The sequence below is a fragment of the Myotis nattereri genome, assembly GCF_964212035.1.
Source record: "Myotis nattereri genome assembly, chromosome: 5".
Lineage (NCBI taxonomy): Eukaryota > Metazoa > Chordata > Mammalia > Chiroptera > Vespertilionidae > Myotis > Myotis nattereri.
The window spans coordinates 87655364-87669307 of NC_138080.1; the positions used below are offsets into that span (position 1 = coordinate 87655364).

Sequence of the window (13944 nt, forward strand, 5' to 3'; positions counted from 1 at the left end):
TGTATGTGTATGTGCATTTTACTCTGGAATACATTCTCAATATTGGTTCATTTTTTCTTCACTACTAATAGGTATTCTGGAAACTAATTTATAGTTATTTTGTAAGAATTATAAGAATAAAATAATAACTATGATATTACAATTTTTAAGCTCTATTTGGAGGAAATTAATCAAGTCATATTAGTAAAATAGTTCCCTATTCGTAAATGAAGGTATATATCAAAGCATTACCTAACTCCAATTTTTCCCTTCCTTTCCTTTCTTCCTTTCTTTTTTTCTATAGTTTCCCTTATTTCAGTCTCTAGTCACTCAAGTCCTCCACTTATCTCGCTGGATAGTCTTTCTAAAACAAAGGTTTGATTGTATTCTTCTCTGCTATAAATATTTATCGTTTTCCCATTTCGTAAGACTAAAGTCCAAATTCCTTTCAAAATTTAGGGGCCTGGTTTTGACATATCTTCAAGGTCTCCTTTTTGACCAGTTCCCAAACCTTTCTCTCTTTGCCCACTATTTCTTTAGCCACTATGCTCATGACAACAAAGGATTAGCTTGAAATAACATGTCCTTTTATGCCTCTATGTCTTTACATATAATTCTTCCTCTTGAAGGACTTTTTGCCAAATTGTGTTCCTGGAAATTATCCTAATTATACAAATCAGATATAAGCTCTTTTCTGAACTTCCACGAATTATTCTTTCCTTTGTGCTTGTATGCACTTAATTCTGACTTGTGCCATCTCTTAGCTTTTTATATTGTAATTCCTTATCTTTTTCACTTGAATGATAGAAGAGCTAAACCACATTTATATTTATATCCCCTTAACTTAAAAATTTGAGGATGAGCCTAAATCCTAAAAGTTTTATTTTTATTCTTAATTCCCCTTTTTAAATATTTTTTTATAAAGAGAATCCAACCTATGAGGGAAGGTGGGGGTTGAGGAAGTAAGAGATGAACCAAAAGACTTATATGCATGCATATGAGCATAACCAATGGACACAGACCAATGGGTGAGGGGGTGTGGGGGGATGTGCTGGGGGTTAGGGTAGCCGAAGAGAGGTCAATGGGGGGAAAAGGAGATTTATGTAATACATTAAACAATAAAGAAATTAAATTTAAAAAAAGAGAATCTAAAGTTTATAAGCATAAAACTAAATCTCAACTACCTCATTTTCATTATTCAGAAACTCTGCAGCGAATATAAGGGTCATTCGAAGAATGGAATACTTTTCTGTACCAGAGAAAATGACCCTGTTCGTGGTCCAGATGGGAAAATGCATGGCAACTTGTGTTCCATGTGTCAAGCCTTCTAGTGAGTATAGAGCTTTAGATTGTCAAGAAGTAAAGGGACCTTACAGCTAAACTAAAAAACCAACTTGTTTCAGATATGAGGAATCTGTGGCTTGAAATAGGGAAGTGAGTTGAGTAAGTTACACTGAAAATGTTAGTAACCAAGATGGGAGTAAGTACCTAGAGCTATTTATTCCAAGGTATCTGTTTTGCCCTCATTTGTCACTCATTCTCTTAGCACTGGAACATTCTGATAAGCATGAACTTGTACAAATACCAAATTTTTCCTACTGTTGAAAATTCATATTTGAACAGTTTATACAAGTTTATAGGCATCTCATCTTCCAGAGGCATAAGGGCCCAAAGTTAACACGTAATGTAGAAATTGATTACTAGAGTTAAAGTTGCCCATGAAACAACCATGAACCTTATAAAATTACAATACATGTTGCTTTATATAACATTTTTCACTAAGTTACAATTGACAGCTTACTTTCAAAATTTGGAGCTACTCTTAATTTATGTGATTGAGCTTAGTTCAAGTAATTGATTCACATTTAGAATCTATGGCCTCTTGATTGATTGCTAATCATGCATGGTTGAAATAACATCAGTTAACTATACATATCATGCAATTCTATTGTTCAAAGCAAATTTAGGCTCATTTGGTTTACCATGGTACATGTGGCCTTTTTCTACCCACCATACATTTTGTCTTTAGATAACATAGCCATGAGTAAGCAATACATTTAAGATGAATTAATAAAGTTAGTGTGCATGATGAGGTAGATAGTTCATAGACTTAAGGGGAAAGACCTTGACTAGTTGTAGTCATACCCTAAAAGTGTAGCCAAAACTCTCTCTGCCTCACCTCCTGCCATGAAACGAGGGGACCAGTTGATACGCTTTGTTACGGCCACCTTCAGCCTCCAGGTGTAATGTCGCCACAGTACTAGTTTTGATAATCTCCTTTATGGACATTAATGATGTTTCTTTTCTGACCACAGGCAAGAAAGGTAATTTAGAGAAAGCAAGTTTTCCAGATGCACAATTACACTCTTTCTCTCAAAGTTAAGCAGAAACTATGAAGAAGTTATGGTATCTTGCCATACTGGAGGCTGATTTGTTGCTTCTCATTGGTATGTAGTGATAAAAGGACAAAATCGCTTCTTCCTAAGGAGGGAGGACAGTTTAGCAATGCAGGAATATCGAGAAATTATTACCTGTATATTTGGTCCTATGGCTCCTCTCATTTTCTCTCATTCAGCCAAGCAGAAGCACAAGAAAAGAAAAAGGCAGAAGCAAGGAATAAGAGAGAACCTGGAAAAGCACCTTCATTTGCAGTGAGTTGAATACATCCAATAAGTCCTACTTAGCATGATAATTTGAACATACTTCAAAGAGCCTAAAGGTTGGAATGTTGCCCTATAGAAACCCCAGAAAATCTTAACCCTTCAATCTGGGGATGACATTGACAAGAATGCTGTGGGAACTTGATCTTGCTGATTCTTGCTGCTTCTGAGACTAACCATGTACAATAAAAATAACTTATCCGAAGCCTGAAAAACTGAGTTATAGTTTCACCAATTACAGACTGTGCTGACTTTTGCTTACCACCTTTCAGAAACTCTACATGCATATTTTCTACATAAGAATTTTTGAAATTTCACATCTGAGATAGGATAAAAATACCTTAATCCCACACATCAAAAAAAGCATAATTTTTAGCCTGGCCAGTGTTTCTCAGTGGTTGAGCATCAGCCATGCACCAAGAGGTCCCAGCTCGATTCCCAATCAGGACGCATGCCCAGTTGCAATTCAATCCCCAGTGGGGCATGCAGAAAGCAGCGGAATGATGTTGTTTCTCTCTCATCGATGTTTCTATCTCTCTCTCCCTCTCCCTTTTTCTCTCTCTCTCAAATCAATAAAAACATTTTTTTTAAAGAAAGCATGATTTTTACCTCTGAAATGTCACAATATCTGTTCCCATAGCCTTATGTAAGTTATTATCACCTATTGTTTTGATGATGATGCTCCTAATCTTTCATCTAGGTTTTGTTCTATCCCTTTTCCAGCTGTCCTCCCACACACAGCCAGAGTAAAGTTTCAAAATATTGTTCGGGTCACAATACTGCTCTGCTTACATCCACAAATAGCTTGTTACATATTTGATCAAGGATACATCTCAATCTCCTTGTCTCCTTATTTGGCTTCCTTTTTTTTCCCATTGACCCATTCCTCCCCACTCCCATCCACTCCCCAGGCCTTCACCCCAGTGTTGTCTGTGTCTATGGGTTATGCCTATATGCATATAAGCTCTTCGGTTGATCTCTTCCCTCCCTCCTCCCCTTCACTCTGAGGATCCTCAGTCTGTTGCATGCTTCCATGTCTCTGGATCTATTTTGTTTGTCAGTTTATTTTGTTCATTAGATTCCACATATAAGTGAGATCATGTGATACTTGTCTTTCTCTGACTTATTTCACCTAGCATAATACTCTCTAGGTCCCTCCATGCTGTCTCAAAGGATAAGAAATCTCTCTTTTTTACAGCTGCATAGTATTCTGTTGTGTAAATGTACCATGGCTTTTTTTATCCACTCAACTGGTAGGCACTTGGGCTGTTTCCAGATCTTAGCCGTTGTAAATAGCACTGCTATGAACATAAGGATGCAAATGTTCTTTCTGATTGGTGTTGCAGGCTTCTTAGGATATATTCCTAGAAGTGGGATCATGGGGTCAAATGGCAGCTCCATTTTTAATTTTTTGAGGAAACTTCACCTGTAATCAGAAGTTGATGTTATTTTATATGCCATGTAGTTTTCTACTTGTATTTCTCAGCTTATTTTAACAATCCAATATGCATATTCTCCAATCCATTAAAAAAGGAGTAAATCCTATTTACTCTTCATGGTCTTAATCAAATTATTCTTGTTCCCTGACATCTCCCCTGCTTTCTACAATCAGATTTCATGGTCCCAACTTCTTGAGTTCTCAGATTTTATTGTACCTCTATGTTCACACTTATTTTATTCTGTTTAGGTTATAGTGGAGTTAACTTGTCTATTTTATTATATTGTGACATCCTAGTATGTCTTATTTGCTCCCATCTCTTAGCAACTGATGAGTGTTGTTTGTTTAATTGAACTTTACATTTGAGAGAGAAACAGCTAAAATCCTGGGCTCAAAGAAACCTTACATTAGTTTCTGCCAATGCAGATGTTTTGATCTGCTGCTTTGACTAGAAATGAAACAAATGTCCCACTTATTTCTCTGTTTTGACAGGAGTTGTGCAGTGAATACCGCAAGTATGTGAGGAATGGCAAACTGCCTTGCACCAGAGAGAACGACCCTATCCAGGGCCCAGATGGGAAAATGCATGGCAACACCTGCTCTATGTGTGAGGTCTTCTTGTGAGTAGTGCTGTAGCTGGAAAATGTGGGAGGGTTTTGTCCTTTCTTCTGTGTTTCCTTATTTTTTAGCTTTGATATTTTACTTTTTAAGTTGGGTTTGTTTCTTATCAATGGCATTATTGTGCCATATTTTTGCACCATGTCATAATTATGTAAGAATAATTCCCATATCTCGATCACTGATTGGTTAAGTTCCCATGGAAGTGAAAAAAGATGTAGACCAAGGACCTGACCTGTGCAGAGTGGAGTATGAAGTTATCTGAAATCACACCACTGATCCCCAAGCAAACAAACCAATATGCAAAGCAGTGCCTCAGTCCATACACAGAACCTGGAGGAATGATTTAGAATAAGGAATGACTGGGATCTGGTGGAGTTGACTGCTCTCATGTATCTTGTCAGCTTGAAGAGCTTTGTTGAAACCTGCTCTATGCTCCTACCCCCTAAATTTCTCCCTCATAGTAACCGGAACTTTTCCTTCATCATAGCAATCACAGTCAGTAGTTGTAAATTTATACATGTGACTATTTGTTTAACGTTTCTCTGTTCCACTAGATAATTATTATTATGAAAGGGATTCTAGAAGATGTAAGCACTGAGTTCAGATTAACCTTCTGCTTCATTACTATGTTCAATTATAAGAGAGCTACTTCAACAGGAAGACAAAAACATATTTAGAGGAAATGGAGAAATGCATGAAAACCATGGCCTTTGACAATTATGAAGGCTTAGCACACTTAGCCAAGGGAGAGTCGCAGCCTGGAAATGTCCAAGTAGTTTTTGTCTTTAAACGTGCAAACAGGACTAGTTCTAGGTTGTCTCCATGGGTAAAGTGGGGCCAGTGAGTGGAACCTGTGGGAGACAGGTTCGGCTCAATGCCAGGAGGCGCTTTCTAAAGCTGAGGACTTCAAGGATGAAATGATCTAGCATGGAATTTCAAGGATGAGATAGGTAGAAAATTGACTGGCAGATTAGAGCAAAGCTAGATAATAACCAGAGATACAGGTGTGAGTACTGGAAGTTTAGAAAACCACCCCTGACTAGGTTTGACATCCTTAGTCTGAATTTATTAGTTCTATGTCCTGTCAGTTTTCTCATCTGTAAATTTGGCTTGAAATAGTACTTCTGTTACGTGCACTTGTGAGAATTTCATTAGTATGAGTGCAAGGTTAGGCACAGAATTAAATTACTATTAACTATAGCAATTAAATGATATTTGAGATCAATTTCAACCTGGAGATTTTATGACTTCTTTCTTTCTTTCTTAATCACTCTCTTTTAGCCAAGCAGAAGAAGAAGAAAAGAAAAAGAAGGAAACTGAATCAAGAAATAAAAGACAATCTGAGACAACTTCCTTTGAGGTGAGGGGACCTTCTCCAAGTCAGAGACATGTGGACCTGGGATCCATAGATGGCATTCAGTGAACCCATAAGTTCCCTGAAACTGTAGGAAACATGCGGACAGTTTCTGTTTGTGTGTTTGTTAACATGTGTGCATAGACACATATGTGACTATTTTTCAGTTGAGGATCCATTATTTCATCACTTAAAAATATTCATGTCTTCAAAATTAAGAACTGTTCTAAAATAAGCCAATTGCTGATCCCCACTTAAGAAAAAGTCCAATCACCATTTATTCTTGCAATATGATCCAACATGTGTCCAATACCTCAATTTGCCTCCTCGATTTCACAGGAATTGTGCAGTGAATACCGCAAGTATGTGAGGAGTGGCAAACTGCCTTGCACCAGAGAGAATGACCCCATCCAGGGCCCAGATGGGAAAGTGCATGGCAACACCTGTTCCATGTGTGAGGTCTTCTTGTGAGTAGAGCTCAGAGCTTCTGAAGGAGTGGGGAGATAGAACTAAGAGAAATTGTCAAACAATTGCAAAAAATACATTTTCCTCTTCAGTGTAGCATTCAATTTTGGGTGTCACATTTAAATAAACTAAAAAAAAAAAAAAAGCACAAACTCAAAATAGCAAGTAGAGAGCTTTCAGGTAATTATTGTGATGTAAAAAGAAACAGAATAATTTCTTTTAGGATATTTCAGAACTCAGAATCTTTTATTCAGAAAAGAAAACACTCTATGATAATCTTACTCATTGCTTTTAGTTTTGTGCAGGATTACCAGCTGAAATAGGAAATGGAGGAGATTACATGTAAAATATCATTATGGTACACAGCAAAATTTAGAAAATTTTATTTTAATTTACTACCTGTCTACTCATTTTGTGTGACCTCAAGGAATAGAATTAAAATGGATGAGAGCTATGGGGGACAGGTCTGAGTGCAACATGAAGATGAACTTTTTAACCATTAGAGAAGGAGAGACTGCTTCGGGAATGGTGGCTTTCTTGTGTAGGAGTTGGATGCCCATTGGGGACTAAGGTATCACTGTACAATAAATGACATGCTATGTCCCCGAAACAAGCCTATAATTCTGTAAGTCTTTTGATCTTTGTCGAAAGGGATACTCCAATTTATTTTCCATCTGCCAGAATCTCTGGATTTAGGATTTAGTCATGCAGTCTTTTCTGGTAGAAAACAACAGAACCCAGAAGATTGATCCCATAGTATTTGGACCATGGAAGCACTAAACACCTGTTAGATGGAAGTCAAGATAGTGACAATGTATTCATTGTCATCAGCATTCATTGAATGCATATAATCGTCACGTTCTTGCCAAGAGCTTTGCTACCTAATCTCATTTAATCTTATCAACAACCATGAAATAAGTTCTGTATTATTATAAGTTTTAGATGGAAAATTAAAGGCTCAGAGAGGTTGTAAATGATAGAAAAATCAACATGATCAACCTGTGGTAGTTGTATTTAGCTGTATGTTGGCATATTTCAGTCTTTTTTTCTTTACCTCTACATTAATCACCCAATGACAGGAAGTCATTCTGCCATCTACTGGTCAACTCTGGTACTTCCTGATAATTTCTCTGGGAAGAAAAGGCTTCTTGAATTTTTTAGTCAACGTAGACTCATGATAAAGTTTAGATCAGTTTTCCTTTTAAATAAGTATGAGAAACCTCACAATATTGGAGCTATATAAATAATATTCTCCCATCACTCTCAAATTTCATATCCAAAAGAAAGTTTTTTCACCTCATATTTTATGGATATGTTAGTAAAGGGTATTGACTTTCTTGAGAATCATTCTTCCCTCTATAGCCTTTTTTTTTGCACACTTCAAAATCGTATTAAAACACTCTTCAACTTTTAAAAAGTTTTAATTTGCCCTAACTGGTTTGGCTCAGTGGATAGAGCGTCGGCCTGCAGACTAAAGGGTCCGAGGTTCGACTCCGGTTGGGGGCATGTACCTGGGTTGCGGGCTCATCCCCAGTAGGAGGTGTGCAGGAAGGAGGCAGCTGATCGATGTTTCTCATCGATGTTTCTAACTCTCTATCCCTCTCCCTTCCTCTCTGTAAAGAATCAATAAAATATATTAAAAACATTAAATTATAAAACTTTTAATTTGATTAATGGGCAGGTCTTATGTTGATTGGAACATAGTTAAACATTTTCACAAGTTATTTTATATTTCTCTGTCTATATAATATGATTAAATTGCTTGTGTTATAGATTCAATTATGCTATAGATCCATTCACTGAACTCAGCTTGCAACCTGTTAGTTATCCAAAATGATTAAGAACTGTCACTCTCACTTCACTTACATCATATGCCAGTTTTTGGAGAAGTCACTGTTAATAATGATTACAATGATGAGAATACCAATCACTTATACCACTTTTGTCAATCATTTTGTTATGGACCAGATACTTATTCTAATTGCTTTAATGTATCAACTCATTTCAGGCTCACAACAGTCTAACGAAAAAAGTATTCTTATTACCTTTCCTGTCTCTTCTTTATCCTCCCCATTTAAAGATGAGGAAGCTACAAAGAGATTAAGAATTTTTTGTGCTTCTTATGCAATCTGGCTTGAGTTTTTCCTCCTAACTGCCGTGATATATTGCTTCTCAAAAGCCAAGTATTACCAATTTATAAAGAGTGGTTGCAGATGCAAAAGAATCAGCAAATAAATTCTTATTGCAATGTATTTGCTGGGAAGCTAAACAGACTTATTCAGTAAGGAACTTCTCTTTCATTCCATTCTCTTGAGGAGAGGTGAGTCATTCTAATCTATTCCAATAAAATTACAAAAAAATATGATTGGATCTTTGGTGTTACTTGAGAATAGTCAAAGCAATGAATGGTCAACTGGTAAATGTGAAGAATCTATTCAACTGTACTAAGATTCATTTCTTCTCTTTTTCCCCATACTCCTCATCCTGTTACTTATAGTCAACAAGAAGAAAGAGCAAGAACAAAGGCTAAAAGAGAAGCTGCAAAGGTAATTTTCTCAGGAATGCTAGTGCTATGCCTTGGCACTGTTTTTCTCTGTAGTAGCATTCTAGCTATCTCATCAGCAGAAATGTTTTCCTGTTCAATCTTCATGCCTGAAATGAACAAAAAAACCCTTTAACCTGAGGGAGAATGATCTTGATTAGGAGTTTGCAGAGGACCAATTTTATTGCATGATAATTCAAATTTTTAGTTTCATTTCATGAAAATTGGAGTGTTATTAACTTTGTAAGGGATATTCTCCATATTCGGCTTTTCTTCATTTTCTGTTTTCAGGTACAGATTATTAATATCCATCTTTTTAATTTACTAATTTCAATTTATGTAATTCAAATCTCTGTTATTTATAATATAAAGTACAAGACTGTAACATTCATATTAGTCCAATTTACAAAAAAAATGCGCAGATATTTATCATGTTTGTTCTTTGTCACTTCCCAAATATGGAAGAAATACTACTATTTTCACTCCTAGTTAATGATTAGTACATAAAATTTTGACTTTGACTTTCTAGTTATTTTAATCTCCTGTACTTTTTTTACATGCTTTTATAATTTTACTAGAGGCCCATTGCACAACATTCATGCACTGGGGGGGCGGGGGGGGGGTGTCCTCAGCCCAGCCTGTGCCCTCTCTCAGTCCAGGACCCCTCGGGGGATGTCCAACTGCCAGCTTAGGCCAGGGGATCAGGCCTAAGCTGGCAGTCAGACATCCCTCTCACAATCTGGAATCCTGCGCTCTTTACCACCCACCTGCTTGCTCCTTACCACTCAGCTTGCTGTTCCTTAGCCGCAGGCTCCTTACTGCTTGGCTCGCTGCTCCTTAGCGCTGCTGTGGAGGTGGGAGAGGCTCCCACCACCACCGTTGCACTCACCAGCTGTGAGCCTAGCTTCTGGCTTAGCGGCTGCTCCCGCTGTGGGAGCACACTGACCATCAGGGGGCAGCTCCTGCATTGAGCATCTGCCCCTGGTGGTCAGTGCACATCATAGTGACCAGTCATTCTGGTCGTTCCACCCTAACGGTCGCTTAGGCTTTTATTATATAGATAATTTTACAAGTAGCAGAACAAAATATTTCTGTATGTAGATGCTGGATTACTCTCATATTAGAGCTCTATACAATATTTACCTTTATGTATTCTATCTCTTAGGAATAGCTGCAAAGTATAAGCCTAATAATTTATTTGGGGAAAGTTGACACAGTTTAAAAGTTTACCTTTAAACTGACTCACTTTCTCAATAACTTTCTGTTAGCTGAAGCCATTTTTTGTTGGTAATTTAGAATTGAAAATTTGTTTTATCCATAATATCTGATGAGTTGCTAAGTTGTTTTAGATTTTTCAAATGAGTCTAACACATTCCTTTTTCTCTCCACTCCTGTTGTTGTTCTCCGGTTTTAAGTCCACATCCCCCACTTTAAAAAGTAACTTCCTGAAATGTGTCAACTTTTCCAGATGTCATACTTGTTCTCTCTTCCACATCTTTATTTCAGATATTTCTTTATTTTTTAGTTGAGCATGTTTTTCTCTTTTTTTCTCAGACTCTAAAGACAAATTAAGGTTCAGCAATATTCTTTTTTTGCACATTATTTTAATTTTATTTTTTCCTAGCTTTCTTGAGATATAATTGACATATAACATTGTATATGTTTAAGGTGTACAATGTGTTGATTTCAAAATGATTACCACCATAGTTTTAGTTAACTCCTCCACATCACAGAATGTGTGTGTGTGTGTGTATGTGTGTGTGTGTGTGATAAGAATGTTTAAGATCTACTCTTAGCAACTTTCAAGCATATAATACAGTATTGTTAACTGTAATCACCATGTATGGTAGGTCCCCAGAGCTGATCTGATATATAACTGTACCCTTTGAATGACATCTTCCCATTTGCCCCCCTGCCCTCCAATCCCTTGTTAACCATTCTACTTTCTGTTTCTCTGAATTCGGCTTTTTTTCGTTTCCACATAGAAGATCATACAGTATTTGTCCTTCTCTGCCTCACTTATTTTGCTTAGCATAGTGCCCTCAAGTTTCATCCAAATTGTCACAAATGGAAAGATTCCTTTCTCATGAAGGCTCAGCAATATTATCAGTTCCTCTCTTTTGAGGCCTATTGATTCTTCTCACCTTTGATCTTTCATAGCTTTAATAGACTGATGTGCAACACAACATATATATTTTTCTTTATCAATTGTGTCAGCCTTCTTTTACAACTGGATGGTAAGCACGCTCAGGAGAGTGATGAGGATGTTTACAGATCCACTTTAGTGCCAGGACAATTCTGAGTCTGTGATATCAGCTTTGAAAAGACTTACTGATTTTTCCTTCTTACTCTTTGCCTATTTCTCATAATAGGCAAAGGTACAGGGAGGGTAGAAAACTGCTCTGAGAAAATATTTTCTTCATTTTCCAGGAGCTCTGCAGTGAGTTTCGGAACCAAGTGAGGAATGGAATGCTCATATGCACCAGGGAGAATGACCCTGTCCGTGGCCCAGATGGCAAAATACATGGGAACAAGTGTGCTATGTGTGCAACTGTGTTGTGAGTATCTACCCTTATCTCTCCCATGGAATTTCTTCATCATTAATCATCCCTGAATCTCACTATTTTTTTTTCAGAAATGTATAGATTATATACTGTATGCTAGGTAATTTTAAAAGCACATTAGGTAATGTTGAATCACATAGTGACAATGTTATTCTCTATTCAATAATCCTTCTATCTGCTAATTAAGTAATGGGTGGAAAAGTCTTAATTTAGTGCCAAAATTTCCTTAACATTTGATAACAAAGAGAGAGCAGAATTTTGATAATCTGGATGGGATGATCTCTTTGGTCTCTCTCCAACCCCTGACATTTTACGATTCTGTGAGTATATTCAGATATTGGTTAAGGGAAAACCATTTAGACAAAGGTCTGTGGGTCTATTATATAAAGGCTCTTAAAGTAACCTGAGTAAGAAATGGACTAAAGAGAATCATATTTATTCTTTCAGAGATATTACTATACATAGGTGAAATAAATATTCTGAGAAGTGGTTTAGTGTAGAGAGTTAAACCCCTAAGAGGCAGGCCCATGCCATAGCTGTTTATTAAAATGTCTTCTTGGTAAGCTGGGTCCAGGGCCTAATAGGCCACTGTGTTACGCCATTGTGTGGGACAATATAGGAGAAGCTCATCCTAGCCAGTGTGCTAGGTGATTAGAGCAGCAGCCTGCACATCAAGAGTTGCAGGTTCAATTCCTAGTCAAGGGCACATACCTGATTGTGGGTTTTCTCCCTAGGCCCTGGTGGGGGAGCATTCGGGAGGCAGCCAATTCATGTATCTCTCTCATATCGATGGTTTTTTCTCTCTCTCTCTCATCCTCTCTCTCCCTCTCCCCCTCTCTCCTTCCTTTCCACTCTCTCTGAAAAGCAATGGAAAAAATATCCTCTAGTGAGGATTAACAAAAAATAAAAATAAAAAAATACAGGAGAAGCTAATGACATATTACCACCTCTATTTCTTCTCCTTCTTAGACTCCTAATCTACGGAGCCTCAAGTTAAAATAAATTTTGAGAAAAATATTTAAATAATATCTCCTGAAAGAGGTGCAAAGTCAGTGTTGCTCCTTAACTTTCACATGTCTTTGTCCAGTGTTAAGTATAAGATTTAAGTTCCTTAAAAAAGAGATTAACAGGGCAGGGCAGACATTAGGGCTTTTCTCTCACCTGCTGGATTTGCTAGTCGAGTGATGACTAGGTTAGACGTGATAAAGGCTAAGGATTTTTTCCAGCCTTACTATGCTTCATGTTAGTAGAAAATGGCAAGAATGCCAGTCGGGCTCATGATCAACCTCCAAATATTAGTTGTTGAAACTTATTGGGCTTGAATCATTATTGCACTCTAAAACTTGAATTTCAACTTGAATATTATTAATGCCATTAAAATAATGCTTACAATTTTTATGTTATAGTGTAACATGGTTTATTTTGATTATGGACCCATTATTTGACTTGGTCTCATCCCTTGATTTCATCATTGATGTGGTAGTTATTTAAACAGGAAAAGTTTCACAATTTTTTAAAAAATCAAGGCAATTGAGGCTATATTGGTTGAAGTCACTGACTAATAGAAAAAAAGACCACCTGAAGTTCACATACTAATAAAAAATCATGCGGGCTCTAATTTTTAAATGCTGTTGGAAACTACTGAATTTATCTGCATAAATGGGCAAAGTATTACCACCTCTTTGACTGGATAAAATTGTACTGAAGACTGAATCTAACCTTTGGTCTGGAAGATCCTCATTCCTTCTGAAAATACACTAGCAAAGAGAATGACAAATTGTATTTAGCTTGTATCTTCTTCTTTTTATTGCAGTGAGCTTGAAGAAGAAGAGAAGAAAAATAATGACAAGGAAGAAAAGGAGAAAGGTGAAGCTGAGAAAGTTAAGAGAGAAGCAGTACAGGTAGGTATTTCAGGTCATCAGAGCTGCTCACCTATCCCATTCTCATTAGGCCAGGCCTCACTCCCTCCTTCCAACCCTAGTGTCTGTAGTGACTTTGCAAACTGAGAAAATGTATTTGGATCCTCATGTATATGAAGATCCCTTCTTCCGGTTCAGTTTATTCATAACAAATTTGATCTAGTTGCTTGTGCATTTGAGATGAGGTCAACCACCCATTTCTCTACTAAGCATGTGAATTATATTATCCCAATGAAGAAGTACATGCAGATGGTCTTGTTGTCTGAATGCAATCCAATAGAGGCAGATTTTAGATTTCCCCTATACCTGTCATTTAAAGGTGTTTAGTTAAAGAAAGAAAACTACCTAGGTTTTCATCCCAATTCTCTGTGAGATTTTGGAGAAATTACTCCGTAGCATCAT

General features: G+C 37.0%; 1 protein-coding gene across 1 annotated transcript in view; it reads left to right on the forward strand.

Annotated features, from left to right (window-relative positions):
• SPINK5 (serine peptidase inhibitor Kazal type 5) overlaps nucleotides 1-13944 on the forward strand; it is a 73247-nt gene that overhangs the window by 33632 nt on the left and 25671 nt on the right. The window contains exons 11-18 of the mRNA XM_081091222.1: nucleotides 1182-1309; nucleotides 2555-2630; nucleotides 4570-4697; nucleotides 5980-6058; nucleotides 6392-6519; nucleotides 9015-9063; nucleotides 11490-11617; nucleotides 13437-13524. Coding sequence (XP_080947348.1) covers nucleotides 1182-1309; nucleotides 2555-2630; nucleotides 4570-4697; nucleotides 5980-6058; nucleotides 6392-6519; nucleotides 9015-9063; nucleotides 11490-11617; nucleotides 13437-13524 — 804 coding nt within the window. The remainder of the gene's footprint in view (nucleotides 1-1181; nucleotides 1310-2554; nucleotides 2631-4569; nucleotides 4698-5979; nucleotides 6059-6391; nucleotides 6520-9014; nucleotides 9064-11489; nucleotides 11618-13436; nucleotides 13525-13944) is intronic.